General features: G+C 48.3%; 1 protein-coding gene across 1 annotated transcript; it reads right to left on the bottom strand.

Moving 5' to 3' along the window:
• Positions 1–1,577: 1,577 nt before the first annotated feature.
• Positions 1,578–2,094, bottom strand: LOC134730713 (myosin-16-like). The gene has a single exon (XM_063606000.1). It carries the CDS (start codon positions 1,879–1,881, stop codon positions 1,645–1,647), a length of 237 nt encoding a protein of 78 aa, XP_063462070.1. The 5' UTR covers positions 1,882–2,094; the 3' UTR covers positions 1,578–1,644.
• Between the last annotated feature and the right edge of the window lie 15,501 nt (positions 2,095–17,595).

Here is a 17,595-nt window from a genome sequence, read left to right as displayed (position 1 = left end):
GGATGCACCACACCTGGCTAATTTTTTGTAGAAACGGGGCCTCGTTATGTTGCCCAGGCTGGTCTCAAACACCTAGCCTCAAGCGATCTGCCTGTATCGGCCTCCCAAAGTGCTGGGATTACAGGCTTGAGCTGCCGCGTCTGGCCTCTGACTTCTTTTAATCAAGAAATTAACCAGGAATGGACCTCGCAGGTGCTAATATATTTATTGCTGAACACACATTGCTCTGTTTTTTGTTTTTGTTTTGTTTTGTTTTCTTTGCTTGCTTGCTCTCAATTTTATCCTTGAAGGCGGTTTGGAGGGAGCAGAGTAATGTCTTTTTTCTTAAATGGAAAAGTGGCCGGGTGCGATGGCTCATGCCTCCCTCTTGGCAGCCCACCATGAAGAGATGGAATGGTGACATAGAAGGGGCATGGGCATATGAGCCAGATACAGTGGGTTTGAATCCAAGTTCATCATTTGCTATTTTTGCAACGTACACAGGTCACCTAAAGTGCCCTTGATCCTCAGTTTTCCTTCTCTGCAAAATAGGGTCAATAAATCCTACCACATAAGATTGCCAAAAGGATTAAACAAAGTGTCAAGTGCCTCACCAGGGGTCTGCCAAGAATACAAGAGACCCTGCCCTTACCCATTTAAAATAAACCAAATTAAAAAAATTCTAATAAAAATTGTTATTATTTTCTAAAAATAAAGATAGGGTCTCACCAAGTTGCCCAGGCCAGTCTCAAACTCCTGAGCCCAAGTAATCCTCCTGTCTTGGTCTCCCAAAGTGCTGGGATTACAGGTGTGAGCCACCACGCCTAGCCTAATAAGCCAAATTTTCTATCCATTCTCTCAAGTCATATCTCATAGTCAGACGTAGTGTGGGCCAGCAGAGAGAAGGGTGGGTTGGTAAACCAGCTGTCTGGGGGGAAGTGTCCCTGATTTACAGCATATTCCCATTTCCATGGTATAAATACTTCCATCACGGCTGATAGCAAGCTACCCAAGGTTTAACAACTGGCTGTAAAATCCCTCATTGTTTAGTGTTGGGGTCTTTGCAAACCATCACAAGCCAGGTTGGATCCCTGCAATCCATGATAAGCCAGGTTGAGTCCCTGCAAGCCATCATTAGCCAGGTTGGGTCCTTGCAACACGTTAAAAGCCATCAGAAGCCATCACATCCAGCACACCACCGCCATGCTCCAAGAGACCTGGGAACCACCATCTGTTCTTCATGCAGCTGAAGAGCTCACCCAGTGAGCCAGGGTGTTCTGTGCCCTCTCTCATGCCCCTCATGCCACTAGGGGCCATGGCACACAGTGACACTGCTCATAAGTGACATGCTCACTCTCATGCTTAGAAAATAGCTTCCACTTGAGAGCTGTTTGAGACATCAAAGATAAGTAACTCTCACGATCATCCCTTACGCACGGTACTGTCTTAGAGTCTATGAAGTGCTTTCATGTGATCTGTCTCGGAATCTCTATTGTGATATAGCTCAGAGAGGGAATGCGTCTTGCCCAGGGCCACACAGCTTGAGTGTAGGCGAGTCTGGATTTGACCCCAGCACATGGGACTCGGAGGCACCTGCTCTTTCTGCCACCCTGCCTTCTGGGCGGGAGCATGCCTAGAAAAGGCCTGGGTGCCTGCCACTTGGTTTCATCCTGGAGATCGTGCCCCACTCACCTGGTTGGTGATTGTCTTCACGGTGACTTGGTCACCCTGTTCAGACTGGATCTCCCCAGCGACGAAGCCTTCCTTCTCATCTTTGACCCAGCAGGACCTCTTAATGTCATAGGGCTTGTTCATGGCTTCAATCCTCTCCTTTTCAGGAGGTGCCAGGAAAGGCATAGGGTCCACATCGTCCCCACACTCCCCTTTGTACCCACCAGGCATGGTGGCTTGGTTGAGGATGGAGCAGGAAGGAGCTGACGGCAGGAACCAGGACTTCCCTGGGTGCTGTGGGGGGAAGCAGAGACAAGCTGCTGAGGCTGGTGGACAGGCTGAAGTCAATGTCCCGAGAAAGACAGAGGCTTGCTTCTCTCATGTCACCTTGTCTGTCTTGGTGCTATTAGGCTTTCATAACCAAGAATAAGAAAGAAGCTAATTGTTCAGCCACTGTAGAAAGCAATTTGGAGATTTCTCAAAGAACTTAGAACTGTTATTCAACCCAGCCATCCTATTCCTGGGTATATACCCAAAGGGAAAAATAAGTTTTCCTACCAAAAAGACACATGCACCTGTATGTTCACTGCAGTGTTATTCACAATGCAAAAACATGGAATCAACCTAGGTGGCCATCAGCGGTGGATTAGATAAAGAAAATGTGGTACAGGCCAGGTACAGTGGCTCACACCTATAATCCCAGCACTATGGGAAGCCAAAGTGGAAGGACAGCTTGAGCCCAGGAGTTTGAGACCAGCCTGGGCAATATATCAAGGCCCCATGTCTACAAAAACATTAAAAAATTAGCTGGGCATGGTGATGTGTGCCTGTAGTCCTAGCTATCCTCAGGGCTAAGGCGGGAGCATTGCTTGAGCTGGGGAGGTCAAGGCTGCAGGAAGCCATGATTGTACTACTGCACTCCAGCTTAGGTGACAGAGCAAGACCCTGTCTTAAAAAAAAAAAAGCCAAAAAACAGAAAGAAAATGTGGTACATATACACAATGGAATACTATGCAGCCATGAAAAAGAATGAAATCATGTCCTTTGCAGCAACATGGATGCAGCTGGAGGCCATTATTCTAAGTGAATTAACATAGAATCAGAAAACCAAATACCACATGTTTTCACTTATAAGTGGGAGCTAAATATTGGGTACAGACAGATAGAAACAATAGACCCTGGGGACTACTAGATGGGGGAGAGCAGGAGGGAGGCAAGGATTGAAGAATGGCCTATTGGATGCTATGCTCACCACCTGTGTGATGGGATCATTTGGATCCCAAATCCCAGTGTCACTCAATATACCCATATAACGAACCTGCACGTATACCCCTTGAATCTAAAATAAAAGTTGAAGTTATATTTAAAAATGAAATAAGCTAATAAATCTTCACAGTTAAGTACCCCCTCACCCCCAACAACACAAATGCTTCTGCCTCTGTCATCTCATATGTTCCTCACACTAAGGCTGTGAGGTAGGGATCAGGAAGCCCATTTTATGGAGGAGAACATTGGGGCATGGAGAGGTTAAAGGTAGGGTTTCTACCCAGGGTCTGTGAAATGGGACAGGAAAACAATTGCCACTTGGTTTTCACTTTCTATCTGATATGAACAGAGGCCGCAGACCTCCGTAGCACCACAGCCTCTATTTGCTCCCAGCAAAAATCAGAGCTCTTCACTTCTCGTTAGGGTGGCTGCAGATGTCTCAAAATACTGTTTATCTTCATCTCAACTTTAAAATTATGGTCTCTTTAAGCCCTTGGTTTGATACTGTTCTTTAAATTTTTTAATAAAGAAGGACATTTATTATTGCCTTACTGCCATGTCACAAATTAGTTTTTAATATATTTTTTCTTTTCTTTTTTTTTTTTTTTTTCAGAGGCAGGGTCTTACTCCGTCACCCATGCTGGAGTGCAGTGGTGCAATCATAGCTCACTGCAGCCTCCAACTTCTGGGATCAAGCAATCTTCCCACCTCAGCCTCCCAAAATGCTGGGATTACAGGCATAAGCCACTATGCTCGACTAATTTTAAAATGTTTTATAGAGATGAGGTCTCACCATGTTGCCAAGGCTGATCTCAAACTCTTGGCCTCAAGTGATTCTCCCACCTTGGCCTCCCAAAGCGCTGGGATTACTGGTTTTTGAGCCAGCGCACGCACCCAGCCAGTATTACAATACCATTCGTTTCCTTTGCAGCTCTGTGTATTTTATTTTACCTTTTTTTTTTTTTTTTGAGACGGAGTTTTCTTCTGTTGCCCAGGCTGGAGTGCAGTGGTGCAATCTTGGCTCACTACAACCTCCGTCTCCTGGGTTCAAGCAATTCTCCTGCCTTAGCCTCCTGAGTAGCTGGGAGGTGCCCACTACCACGCCTGGCAAATTTTTTTTTTTTTTGTATTTTTAGTAGAGATAGGGTTTTACCATGTTGGCCAGGCTGGTTTTGAACTCCTGACCTCAAGTGATCCACCTGCCTCAGCTTCCCAAAGTGCTAGGATTACAGGCATGAGTCACCATGCCCGGCCTATTTTATTCATTTAAAAACACTAATCTGAGCGGAGTCCACAGGCTTCACCAGACATCCAGCGGTCCCTAGTACAAAATGATTGCCTGGGTCAATTATTATCTCTCCTAAAACGAGGACAGTCTGGGTCTCTCAATTCCCAAACCCCAAACAGTTTCACTGAATCCCCAGGAAGGAGGGGAACTGGAGGCTCAAGGGAACAAAGACAGAAATCAGGGGCCTCCCCAGTTCGTCTTGGGGTTGAAGAACCTTCTCGAAGTTTCAGGGAGGGTGTGGTTCTGAGACTCTTTGCCAGCAATGCATTTCTCAAGGCCAAGGGTACAGCCTCAGCCTTTAGATGAGGGACTCCTAATTGTGCGCTGGGCCCTCGCTGTACTGCGCCTACAGTCTCTCCTGCCAACACCCCCAGTTTTTCCAAAAGAAGCTGAGTCACAACAGGCAAGCCACTGAGGCATAGCCAGGCGCTTTCTCCTCCTCTTGTCTTCCTATGGGGCCTGGCGTAGAGAGTTCTGGCTGGAACTTTTTTTCTGCGTCACCCGCCCCCGCCATCCTAGCCCGGAAAGCTCGGCTGTTGCACAGAATCAAGAAAGGAGAGGAGGTGGGCAGGGGTCTTGTGCCCTCATGGGCCAGGGACCCCTTCGGTTGTCTGGCGATACCTGTGGTCCTATTGGACAAAATGTTTCAAATTCAAGCAATAAAATATGTAGGATTACCAAGGAAATACATGACATTAAAATATAATTAATAAAATATTAAAAATGCATGATCTAGTAATAGATGTGCCTCTTTATAAATGCATCAAATAACATAATCTAGCAGCAGGTCTCACAAGTACTATAGTTTTGGAGCAGCAGTAAGAATTAATTATATTTTGAGATGTCTGCAACTACTGTAATTTGATATGAAAATACCGGTGATTGGCTGGGTGGAGGTGGCTCACGACTGTAATTCCAGCACTTTAGGAGGCTGAGGCGGGAGGATTGCTCGAGGCCAGGAGTTCAAGACCAGCCTGAGCAACGTACCGAGACCCTGTCTCTATAAAAATTAGAAGGTTAGGCAGGCTGCTGTGGCTCACGCCTGTAATCTCAGCATTTTGGGAGGCCGAGATGGGTGGCTCACTTGAGGCCAGGAGTTCGAGACCAGCCTGGTCAACATGGCAAAAGCCCATCTTTACTAAAAATTCAAAAAAATTAGCCGAGCCTGGTGGTATGTGCCTGTAGTCCCAGCTACTCGGGAGGCTGAGGCATGAGAATCACTTCAACCTTGGAAGCAGAGGTTACAGTGAGCTGAGATTGTGCCACTGCACTCCAGCCTGGGGGTCAGAGTGAGACTCTGTCTCAAAATAAAATAAAATAAAATAAAATAAAAATAATTAGAAAGTTAGCCAGGTGTGGTGGTGTGTGCCTGTGGTTCCAGCTACTTGGGAAACTGAGGCAGGAGGATTGCTTGAACTGGGAAGGTCAAGGCTGCAATGAGCTCTGATTGTGCCTCTGCACTCTAGCCTGGGCAATGGAGCGAGACCCTGTCTCAAGAAAAGAAAAGAAAATTTAAAAATACCAGTGCCTGGCCGGGCGCGGTGGCTCACACCTGTAATCCCAGCACATTGGGAGGCCGAGATGGGTGGATCACGAGGTCAGGAGATCGAGACCATCCTGGCTAATACAGGGAAACCCCATCTCTACTAAGAATACAAAAAATTAGCCGGGGGCGATGGCACGCGCCTGTAGTCCCAGCTACTCCGGAGGCTGAGGCAGGAGAATGGCGAGAACCCGGGAGGCGGAGCTTGCAGTGAGCTGAGATTGCACCACTGTGCTCCAGCCTGGGTGATAGAACAAGACTCTGTCTAAAAAGAAAAAAGAAAAGAAAAGAAAAAGAGAAATGCACGTGCCAGCAGTCAGACGAAGACACATTCGACTTGCCACTAAAACAAAACATCTGCCCACATTTGAGAACTGGGTTTCTCAATTGCTCTAATGGGGGTAGGGGAGGCAAGAAAGTTGCCTTTGTTTATACCAATTAGGCTGCTTGACTTTATTTATTTATTTATTTAGAACAGGGTCTCATTCTGTCACCCAGGCTGGAGTGCAGTGATGCAATCATAGCTCCGTGAAGCCTTGAACTCCTGGCCTCAAGCAATCCTACCACCTCGCCCTCCCAAAGTGCTGAATTTGCACGTATAAGCCGCTGTGCCAGGCCCTTGTATTTTTTGTTTGTTTGTTTGTTTTTTCAGAAGGAGTTTTGCTCTTGTCACCCAGTCTGGAGTACAGTGGCATGATCTCAGCTCATTGCAACCTCTGCCCCTCCTGGGCTCAAGCAATTCTCCTGCTTCAGTCTCCTGAGTAGCTGGGATTACAGGCGCCCACAACCACACCCAGCTAATTTTTGTATTTTTAGTAGAGACAGGGTTTCACCATGTTGGCCAGGCTGGTCTTGATCTCCTGACCTCAAGTGATCCATCTGCCTTGGCCTCCCAAAGTGCTGGGTTTGCAGGTATAAGCCACTGTGCCAGGCCTTTGTATTGTTTTTTTAATGATGGTTCTGCCGTGAACAGCAAGCTAAGGTATCACTGCTGTTGCGTGGGCCTGGTGGTTTAGGGCACAGGCCCCTCCAGCCAGGAGCTGCCCTGAGGGACGTGCAGGTCTCTGACACCAGGTTCCATACCTTTCAGTGGCTACCAGCCTCCTGCTTGCTAATGACTCCCCACTTCCAGGCCTCCCTGAATGCAAAACCCCCCTGTCCCTCCAGGCAATGGCTCTTCTCCGGTATCTTTGATAACCAAGACCGACCTAAATAAATCATGAACCACAAAACATATAGACAATGTAGCTCGTGGAATGCAAAAGCTGAGACTCTTCAGAGGGAAAGATGATGCTTTGTAGACCAAGGGAAGGACAGAGTAGGGATAGAACCCATGAATCCAGCATCACGCACCAAGGAAGGCAGGTGGTGCAGGGGAAGGAGGCTGATCTGGGTTTGAATCCTGGTTTCCCCTGTCTCACTTGTGGATGCATGGGAGTCCCAGCAGCTCTCCAGACTAGTCCCCTCAACTGTACATCCAGCGGGCATGCAACACAGATCACTTGGGGGAGGTTTTTGTTTTGTTTTGTTTTGTTTTTGAGACAGGGTCTGACTCTGTGGCCCAGGCTGGAGTAGAGTGGTGCGATCATAGCTCACTGCAGCCTCCAACTCCTGGGCACAAGTGATCCTCCCAACTCAGTCTCCCAAGGAGCTGAGACTACAGGTGCACGCCACCATGCCCTGCTAATTTTTAACGTTTTTGTAGGGACAGTGTCTTGCTATGTTGCCCAGGCTGGTCTTGAACTCCTGGTCTCAAGAGATCCTCCTGCCTCAGCCTCCCAAAATGCTAGGATTACAGGCATGAGCCACCACACTGGGCAACTTGGAGGATTAAATGAGATGCTGTCTCTACAGCCCCTGGGGCAGGCAGGTGCTCGCAAAATGCTCATCCCCTCCCCCGCCCAGCTCAGCTCTTATCATCACCTCTACTCTCCTCCCACCAGTTCTCCTCCACTGCAAGCCCTCCCCGTTCCCATCTTCCCCAGCATCCCGTAGGTTCCTACCTGAGACCACACTGGAAGAGACTGGGTGACTGGCCGAGCCTGGCCATCCCCTTTTATACCTGCCTAACAGGTCTGGGTCAGCAAAACCTTAAAAAAGAAGAGAAGCCCTCAGAGGTCCAGGAGCTTAGCTGGCCTCTCCTTCCAGGGCCTGACTGGGCACTCCTGGGTCCCTCAGGGGGCATCTAAGACATTCGCCTTCCTCCCATTACCCTTGTGGGGAAACTGATGACCTCAGCCCAGCGGTGAAGGCTGTGGGCAGAAATAGAACAGCTGGGTAATGAGTTTTCCTTTTAAAGCTACAACTGCCTTCATGGAGGGGCCGACGGTCAAGGAAGACCTGGGTTGACTCATACAGAGACTTTGGCTTGGATGAACGGGGATAACCAATGGGTTGATGACACTGTCCCTTCCACATGTTCAGGCTGGAAGGCCCATGTTAACTTGGACTTTACTATTCTGATCACAGCCATGGGCCCGCTGCAGCCCCCATGGCCATGTAGTGTCATGGCTCAGTGCCAGCCTCAAGCCCTGAAGCCCTCGCTGTAACTCCTCTGTGGCTTCCCATGCGACATGTAGCCTTGGGCAAGTCCCCGCCCTCTCTGGCCTTGACTTTCCCATCTGTAAAGTGGGTGGCTGGGTGGGTGAACCCTAGGAGTCCTTTGTGCTGTCCTTGAGTTCAGAGATGGCCTCTGTATCTAGAGGGAGAAACTGCCTGGAGGACGTGCTTCCTGGCATCCATCATCCCCCTGTCTCCACCCTCTACATCCTCAATTCACTTTTTAAGAATTGACGTGAAATTTACATTTGTATTCACTTGATACCAAGATCATGCGTTGTATAAACCTTTTATTTTTATTTTTTTGAGTCAGAGTCTCACTCTGTCACCCAGGCTGGAATGCAGTGGCACGATCTCAGCTCACTGCAACCTCCACCTCCCAGGTTCAAGCAATTCTCCTGCCTCAGCCTCCCAAGTAGCTGGGATTACAGGTGTGCGCCACCACACCTGGCTAATCTTTTGTATTTTTAGTAGAGACAGGGTTTCATCACGTTGGCCAGGTTGCTCTCGAACTCCTGACCTCGGGTGATCCGCCTGCCTCGGCCTCCCAAAGTGCTGGGATTACAGGTGTGAGCCACCTTGGCTGGCCTGTATAAGCCGTTAAGCTCAACTGTATGTAGTCCTATGACGAAAATGGACTAAACTCCTTCATCAATGATGCATATTTAAATGTCATTGACTTTTTTGAAAGTTATTAAATCTTAACTACGTGTAAATAAATTGAGGTGAAATTTACATAACATAAAATTAACTGCTTTAAGCCAACAATCCAGTGGCATTTAGTGCACTCAAAATGTTGTGCAACTATAGTCTCTATCTAGTTTCAGAACGTCTTCATCAGCCCAAAAGGAAGCCTACTACCCAATAAACAATTTCTCCCCTGGCTCCTGGTTACCACCAATCAGACTTCTGCCTCTGTGGCTTTACCTATTCTAAATATTTCATATGAATGGAATCACACAATGTGTAACCTTTTGCATCTGGCTTCTTTTACTTAACATAACATTTTCAAAGTTCATCCATGCTGTATCTTGTACCAACACTTCATTCCTTCTTAAGGCTGAATAATAATCTGGCCAGGTGCGGTGGCTCATGCCTGTAATCCCAGGCCGAGGCGGGCGGATCACTTGAGGTCAAGAGTTCAAAACCAGCCTGGCCAACATGGTGAAACCCCATGTCTACTAAAAATACAAAAAATTAGCCAGGCGTGGAGGTGGGCGCCTGTAATCTCAGCTACTCAGGAGGCTGAGGCAGGAGAATCGCCTGAACCTGGGAGGCCGAGGCTGCAGTGAGCCGAGGTTGTACCACTGCATTCCAACCTGGGCGACAGGGTGAGACTTTGTCTCAGAAAAAATAAATAGAATGATAATCCATTGTATGGATATACCACAATTTCTTTGTCCATTCATTCGTTGATGGACATTTGGTTTGTTTCCACTGTTTGGCTATTGTGAATAATGCTGCTGTGAACATATGTGCACATATATTTTGTGAGTGCCTGTTTTGAATTCTTTTGCATATTTATCTAAGAGTGGACTTTCTAGGTCGTATGATAATTCTACATTTAGCTGTTTGAGGAACTGCCACAAGGGGTCTAATTTCTCCACATTCTCACTGACACATATTATTTCCATTTGTAAAAATTGTAGTCATCCATGTAATCAACCTAAATGCCCATCAGTGGTAGACTGGACAAAGAAAACGTGGTGCATATATACCATGGAATAGACAGGCCGGATGCAGTGACTCATGCCTGTAATCCCAGCACTTTGGGAGGCCGAGGCGGGCGGATCACGAGGTCAGAAGATCGGGACCATCCTGGCTAACACGGTGAAACCCCGTCTCTACTAAAAAATACAAAAAAATTAGCCAGGCGTGGTGGCAGGCTCCTGTAGTCCCAGCTACTTGGAAGGCTGAGGCAGGAGAATGGCATGAACCCGGGAGGCAGAGCTAGCAGTGAGCCAAGATCACGCCACTGCACTCCAGCCTGGGCGACAGAGGGAGACTCCGTCTCAAAAAAAAGAAAAAAAAAAGTGAGCAAGATCATGTCCTTTGCAGTAACATGAGTGGAGCTGGAGGCCATTATCCTAAGCAAACTAACGCAGGAACAGAAAAACAAATACTGCATATTTTCATTTATAGGTGGGAGCTAAACACTGAGTCCACATGGTCACAAAGAAGGAAACAATAGATACCGAGGCCTACCTGAGGGTGGAGGGCGGGAGGAGGGTGCGGTGCAAAAAATAGTACCTATGGTGCCAGGCGCGGTGGCTTATTCTTGTAATCCCAGCACTTTGGGAGGCCGAGGCGGGTGGATCACTTGAGGTCAGGAGTTCGAGTCCAGCCTGACCAACATGGTGAAACCCCGTCTCTACTAAAAAAATTACAAAATTAGCCATGCATGGTGGCGCATCCCGGTAATCCCAGCTACTTGGGAGGCTGAGGCAGGAGAATCGCTTGAACCCGGGAGGCGGGGGTTGCAGTGACCTGATATGGTGCCATTGTACTTCAGCCTGGGCGACAGAGGGAGATGCCGTCTCAAAAAAAAAAAAAAAAAAAAGTACCTATGGGGTACTATCCTTATTGCCTGGGTGACAAAATACTCTGTACACCAAACCCCCGTGACACGCAATTTACCTACGTAAGAGACTTGCACATAAACCTCTGAACCTAAAATGAAAGTTATAAATAAAAAAAAGAAATGGGATATGGTACTCCTAAATATTTAGTACGTAGTTGCTTAATAAACATGTTGATTGGACTAAAAAAAAGTCATAGTCATACTAGTGGATGTGAAGTGGCATCTCACTGTGATTTTGATTTGCATTTTCCTAATGACTGATGATGCTGAGGACTTTGCCATGTGCTTGTTGGTACTTGTTTATCTTCCTTGGAGAAATGTCTGTTTAAGTCTTTTGCCATTTATTTATTTATTTATTTATTTTTGAGACATGATCTCACTCGGTTGCCCAGGCTGGAATGCAGTGGTACAATCATGGCTCACGGCAGCCCCTCAACCTTCCAGGCTCAAGCGATCCTCCCATCTCAGACTCCCAAGTAGCTGAGACTACTGTCAGGCACCACAGCACCTCCTTAATTTTTGTATTTTTTGTAGAGATGGGGACTTGCCATGTTGCCCAGGCTGGTCTCGAACTCCTGGGCTCAGGCAATCCTCCTGCCTCTGCTTCCCAAAGTGCTGGGACTACAGGCACAAGCTTGGCACTGTGCTTGTCTAATTTTTGTATTTTTAGTAGAGACGGGGTTTCGCCATGTTGGACAGGCTGATCTCGAACTCCTGACCTCAGGTGATCTGCCCGCCTCAGCTTCCCAAAGTACTGGGATTACAGACGTGAGCCACCGTGTCTGGCCTTGATAATGTTCTTTGATGCACAAGAGTTAATTTTGCTGAATCCAATCTATTTTTTTCTCTTGTTGCTTGTGCTTCTGGTGTCATCTTTAAAAAAACCATCGCCGTGCTGGTGCGCTGCACCCACTAACTCGTCATCTAGCATTAGGTATATCTCCCAATGCTATCCCTCCCCCCTCCCCCCACCCCACCACAGTCCCCAGAGTGTGATATTCCCCTTCCTGTGTCCATGTGATCTCATTGTTCAATTCCCACCTATGAGTGAGAATATGCGGTGTTTGGTTTTTTGTTATTGCGATAGTTTACTGAGAATGATGATTTCCAATTTCATCCATGTCCCTGCAAAGGACCAGCACGGCACATGTATACATATGTAACTAACCTGCACAATGTGCACATGTACCCTAAAACTTAAAGTATAATAAAAAAACAAAAACAAACAAAAAACCATCGCCACATTCGAGGTCTTGAAAATTTGCCCCTGTGTTTTCCTCTAAGCGTTGTCCGGTTTTAGCTTTTATATTCGGGTTGTTGATCCCCCAATTCATTCTTAAGAGAGAAAGGAACCTACCTGAGCACAAAGCTGATTTCCTTTTTTAAATCTCTCTAGGTTTGAAAAGCAGCTATTTTGAACCCAGAGAACCTTTTATTAAGTTCATATAGATGTTTTCAAATGCTTCCTATTATCATCTGACCCTGACAACAATCCATTTACAAATGTATTATTGTGTTTTCACAACTGGAATCCAGCAATGAAGAATCGTATTAATAAGCAACCATGAGTTGGATGTGGTGGCTCACGCCTGTAATCCCAGCACTTTGGGAGGCCAAGGCAGGTGGATCACCTGAGGTCAGGAGTTCGAGACCAGCTTGGCCAACATGGTGAAACCCCATCTCTACTAAAAGTACAAAAATTAGCTGGTCATGGTGGTGCGCGCCTGTAATCTCAGCTACTCGGGAAGCTGAGGCAGGAGAATTGCTTGAACCGGGGAGGGAGAGGTTGCAGTGAGTCGAGATCGCACCATTGCACTCCAGCCTGAGCAACAGAGCGAGACTTTGTCTCAAAAAAAAAAAAAGTAGCAACCATAACATCAACCAACACTGGCTCTGTCAGAATACTTCACAATAGAGGATGAACCTCACTTCTCCCACGCTGGGCCTCAGATTCCCTAAAATTGAAATAAGATTTTGGCTTGGAGGTCTTCCAAACATGGATGCTGCAGTCTGTGGGCATGGGAAGCCCAGAGCTTTGCCTTCTGATATGTCATTCCCCCAAATCTGACCACCTGACATGTTTGTTTTTATTTTTTTATTATTTTAAAATTAAACTAAATTCAATTTTTGAGACAGAGTCTTGCTCTGTTGCCCAGGCTGGAGGGCAGTGGTGCAATCGTGGCTCACTGCAGCCTTGAACTCCCAGGCTCAAGCAATTCTCCTACCTCAGCCTCCCAAGTAGCTGGGACTACAGGCATGCATGCCACCACACCCGACTAACTTTTTAATTTTTTTTTTGTAGAGATGGGGGGGGCGGTCACTATGTTGCCCACACTGATCTTGAACTCCTGGCCTCAAGAGATCCTCCTGTCTCAGCCTCCCAAAGTGGTGGGATTACAGGTGTGAACCTCCATGCCTGGCCAGGTCTGTTTTTAATATCTTTAGCAGCAAAGCTTTTAACGGGCAGATTCTTGTGCAGAGTTCTGGTTTGTAAAGAGAAAAAGTGGAGCTCCTCTGGGCAAAGCTGGGGAGGTTAAAATTGAGGTGAAATTTACATTTTTCTCCACCTGATATTAGGATTATGTGTTGTATAAGTCTTTAAGCTCAATTGTTTGCAATCGTACGATGATCCCCATCCCATCCCTTCCTGGGCACTTTCAGGGCAGTGTCCAGAGATCGGGGAGAGGCTGCTGGTGGGAGCCGTCACCTGGCAGCCAGGGCCTGGATCCCATCTATGGGCCACCCTCCCAAGCCTGGGTCCCGAGGTGCTTCTTGCTTATTCCCATGTGATCAGCACGCTCTGGCTGATGGGGGCAGAGGCTGGTGAGAAGAAACGGGCCCCCAGCCCCACCGTGATTTTGGGAAGGTCTGTTCTCTGGCAGGAGGTTATCTTTCTGTCCTAGTCCAAGTCCCAGCAGGAAAGAGCACACTCCAGTGGGGCCACTGCAGAGCGTTTGTTTATTTGTCTGTTTATGAGAGACTGGGTCTTGCTCTGTCACCCAGGCTGGAATGTAGTGGTGCCATCATAGCTCAATGCAGCCTCAATCGCTTGAGCTCAAGTGATCCTCCCGCCTCACACAGCCCCACAAGTAGCTGGGACTACAGGCAGGCACCACCATGCCAGGCTGATTATTTTTTTATTTTTGAGACGGAGTCTTGTCTTGCTCTGTCACCCAGGCTGGAGTGCAGCGGCGTGATCTCAGCTCATTGCAACCTCCGCCTCCTGGGTTCAAGCGATTCTCCTGCCTCAGCCTCCTGAGTAGCTGAGACGACAATCGCCTGCCACCACACCCAGCTAATTTTTGTATTTTTAGTAGAGACGGGGTTTCACTGTGTTGGCCAGGCTGGTATTGAACTCCTGACCTCATGACCCACATCCACTTGCCTCGGCCTCCCAAAGTGCTGGGATTACAAGCGTGAACCACTGCGCCTGGCCCAGGCTGATTATTTTTATTTTTATTTCTTTAGAGATGGAGGTCAAGCTTGCTATGTTGCCCAGGTTGGTCTCGAACTCCTGGGCTTAAGCAATCCGCCCGCCTTGGCCTCCCAAAGTGCTGGGATTACAGGCGTGAGCCGTGGTGCCTGGCCTCACTGCATAGGGTTTAATGAAGAGACAATTTACTGAGGTGGGGCAGAGTTCAAGAAAGACAATAGGTACAGTAAAGCACCGCCTGCTCAGGCCATAGGGGAAGCCCCTGCACCCTGGATGTGGCTGTGGGAGAAGCGTTGGCCCCCAGGGGCACGGAGCAACTCCAGGGGGACAGTGCAACTGCCGCCCGACCAGACCCAGCAGGGCCGGGGGTGCATTCACCTCTCCCCTCCTGCGCACCCATCTCCTCTCAGCATCTCCTGTGGCCAAACCCAACCAGAGCCAGAAAGTAGGAACCCAGGCAGGTACCTGGGGGGTCAGCCTCCTGGACCCAGGATGAGGTGGAAAAGGATGGCAGGTAGATCTGGAGCAAAGGAAGCCATCAGCTCCTGGCCCCGTGCAGCAAGAGCTGCCCCTTGGTCTCTTGTGGTTTGAGCTTCTCATGAGGGTGGGGAGGTTTAATGGTTAATATTCCAGAAAGTTCCATCTCAGATAATGTTGCTTCTCCAGCCTGGGCAATATAACAAGACTCTGTCTCTACAAAAATAAAAAAATAATAAGCTGGGCGTGGTGACGGGCACCTGTAATCCCAGCTACTCGGGAGGCTGAGGCAGGGGAGCTTGAGGCTACAGTGAGCCGTCTTCACACCACTGCACTTCCAGCCTGGGTGACAGAGTGAGACTCTGTCTCTACAATAAAATAGTCCAGGCGCTGTGGCTCATGCCTGTAATCCCAGCACTTTGGGAGGCCGAGGCGGGAGGATCACCTGAAGTCAGGAGCTCAAGACCAGCCTGGCCAACATGGTGAAACCCTGTCTCTACTACAAATACAAAAATTAGCCGGATGTGGTGGCGGGTGCTGTAATCCCAGCTACTCAGGAGGCTGAGGCAGGAGAATCGCTTGAACCCAGGAGGTGGATCTTGCAGTGAGCTGAGATGCCAGCACTGCACTCCAGCCTGGGTGGCAGAGCCAGACTCCATCTCAAAACAAAATAAACAGATGAAAGAAAGAAAGAAAAAGAGCGAGAGGGAAGGAAGGAAGGAGGGAAGGAAGGAGAAAGAAAGGAAAGAAAGAGGAAGGAAGGAAGGAAGGAAAAAGAGAAAGAAAAGAAAGAAAGAAGAAAGAAAGAAAAGAAAGAAAGAGAAAGAAAGAAAGAAAGAAAGAAAGAAGGAAGAGGGAGCTTGCTTTGGGGAAGGCCTCAGGTTAATTTTCAGGTGGCTAGCACTGCCCAAGAGTGAGTGGGCACACAGAGTGCCCTGCCTTTAAAAATGCAGCAAGAAGCGCATTGGACGGAATCATTGGCTCATGGTATCTGGAGAAAGTTTAATGGGTTTTTCTATAGAAATCAAGCGGGCTTAAATCCTCTGGCTGAAAAAAATTCCCCAGAGTCATGGGTTGGCATTGGCACAACAATAAAAACAGACGTCCCCGGAGTCCAAAATCTAATTTTGATCCTTCCAATAGCCTGGGCAGGCGGGTGGGGCAGATGAATAATGGTCTCCTTTCAGCAGGTGAGCAAATGGGCTCGGAGGGGTGAAGCAGTATGCCCAAAGATACACAATGAGTCAGCATCTGAGACATGGCTCCGTTTCTCTTCTTTTTTTTTTTTTTTGAGATGCAGTTTCACTCTTGTCACCCAGGTTGGAGTGCAATGGCGCAATCTCGGCTCACTGCAACCTCCTCCTCCCGGGTTCAAGCGATTCTCCTGCCTCAGCCTCCTGAGTAGCTGGAACACCAGGCACATGCCACCATGCCTGGCTAATTTTTTGTATTTTTAGTAGAGACAGGGTTTCACAGTGTTAGCCAGGCTGGTGTCGAACTCCTGACCTCGTGATCTGCCTGCCTCGGCCTCCCAAGGCGCTTGGATTACAGGCATGAGTCACTGCGCCTGGCCCTAAATCCCGTTGTTAGAAGAATTAAATGAGTTCATATATGTGAAGTGCCTAGCACCTATTAGATGATGAAGACATATTTATTGAATGGATGATAGCCAGATCTCTGGGATGGGAACGATGACTCCCAAGCACCGTGCTCCATTTGGGGAGTGGTGGAGATGGAGACGTTCTTGGCATGCACATCCAGAAACCCCTGGACTTGACACATGCAGAGGGCTTGGTCCCTGCCCCCCAAACAGCCAGATTTAGGAAATAGGCCCCTAAGTTCCAATCTCTCCCCTCCCTTTTCCTCTTTCATTCTTTTCTTGGTTTCTTGTCGAGTTCTGTGACGGTAGGTGAGCATCACAAAATGCCCCATGAGCTGCATGGCTGTGGGTAAGTAGTCACTTTGCCTCCACCATTTCCATCCTTCCTCCCTCCCCCGCTCCCTCCCTCCCCTCCCTCCCTCCCTTCCTCCCTCCCTCCCTTCCTTCCTTCCTCCTTTCTTTCCTGCTTGCTTTCTTGCTTGCTTTCCTTCCTTCCTTTTTTCCCCTTCCTCCCTCTTTCTCTTTCTTTCTTTCTTTCTTTCTTTTTTTGAGATGGGGTCTTGCTCTGTCATCCAGGCTGGAGTGCAGTGGTGCGATCTTGGCTCACTGCGAACTCCTCCTGCCAGGTTCGTGACATTCTCCTGTTTCAGCCTCCCAAGTAGCTGGGACTACAGGCGCCTGCCACCATGCCTGGCTAATTTTTTTGTATTTTTAGTAGAAACGGGGTGTCACCAAGTTAGCCAGGCTGGTCTCCATCTGACTTCGTGATCTGCCTGCCTTGGCCTCCCAAAGTGCTGGGATTACAGGCGTGAGCCACCGTGCCCGCCCTTCCTTCCTTCCTTCCTTCCTTCCTTCCTCCCTCCCTCCCTCCCTTCCTTCCTCTTTCCCTCCCTCTCCCTCTCCTCTTTCTTTTCTTCTCTCTCTCTCTTCTTTTTTTTTGAGACAGGGTCTTACTCTGTCACCCAGGCTGGAGTGCAGTGGTACGATCAAAGCTCACTGCAGCCTCAACCTCCTGGGCTCAAGCCATCCTGCCACCTCAGCCTCCCAAGTAGCTGGGACTACAAGCACGTGCCACCATACCCAGCTAATTTTTTTTTTTTTTTTGTAGTGAGGTGGTCTCAAACCCCTGGGCTCAAGTGATCCCCCTGCCTTGGCCTCCCAAAGTGCTAGGATTACAGGTGTGAGCCACCATGCCCAG

The sequence above is a fragment of the Pan paniscus genome, chromosome 6 (genome assembly GCF_029289425.2).
Source record: "Pan paniscus chromosome 6, NHGRI_mPanPan1-v2.0_pri, whole genome shotgun sequence".
NCBI classification, from domain to species: Eukaryota; Metazoa; Chordata; class Mammalia; order Primates; family Hominidae; genus Pan; species Pan paniscus.
The sequence above is the reverse complement of the archived record's forward strand: the minus strand, read 5'-3'. Positions and strand labels throughout refer to the sequence as shown.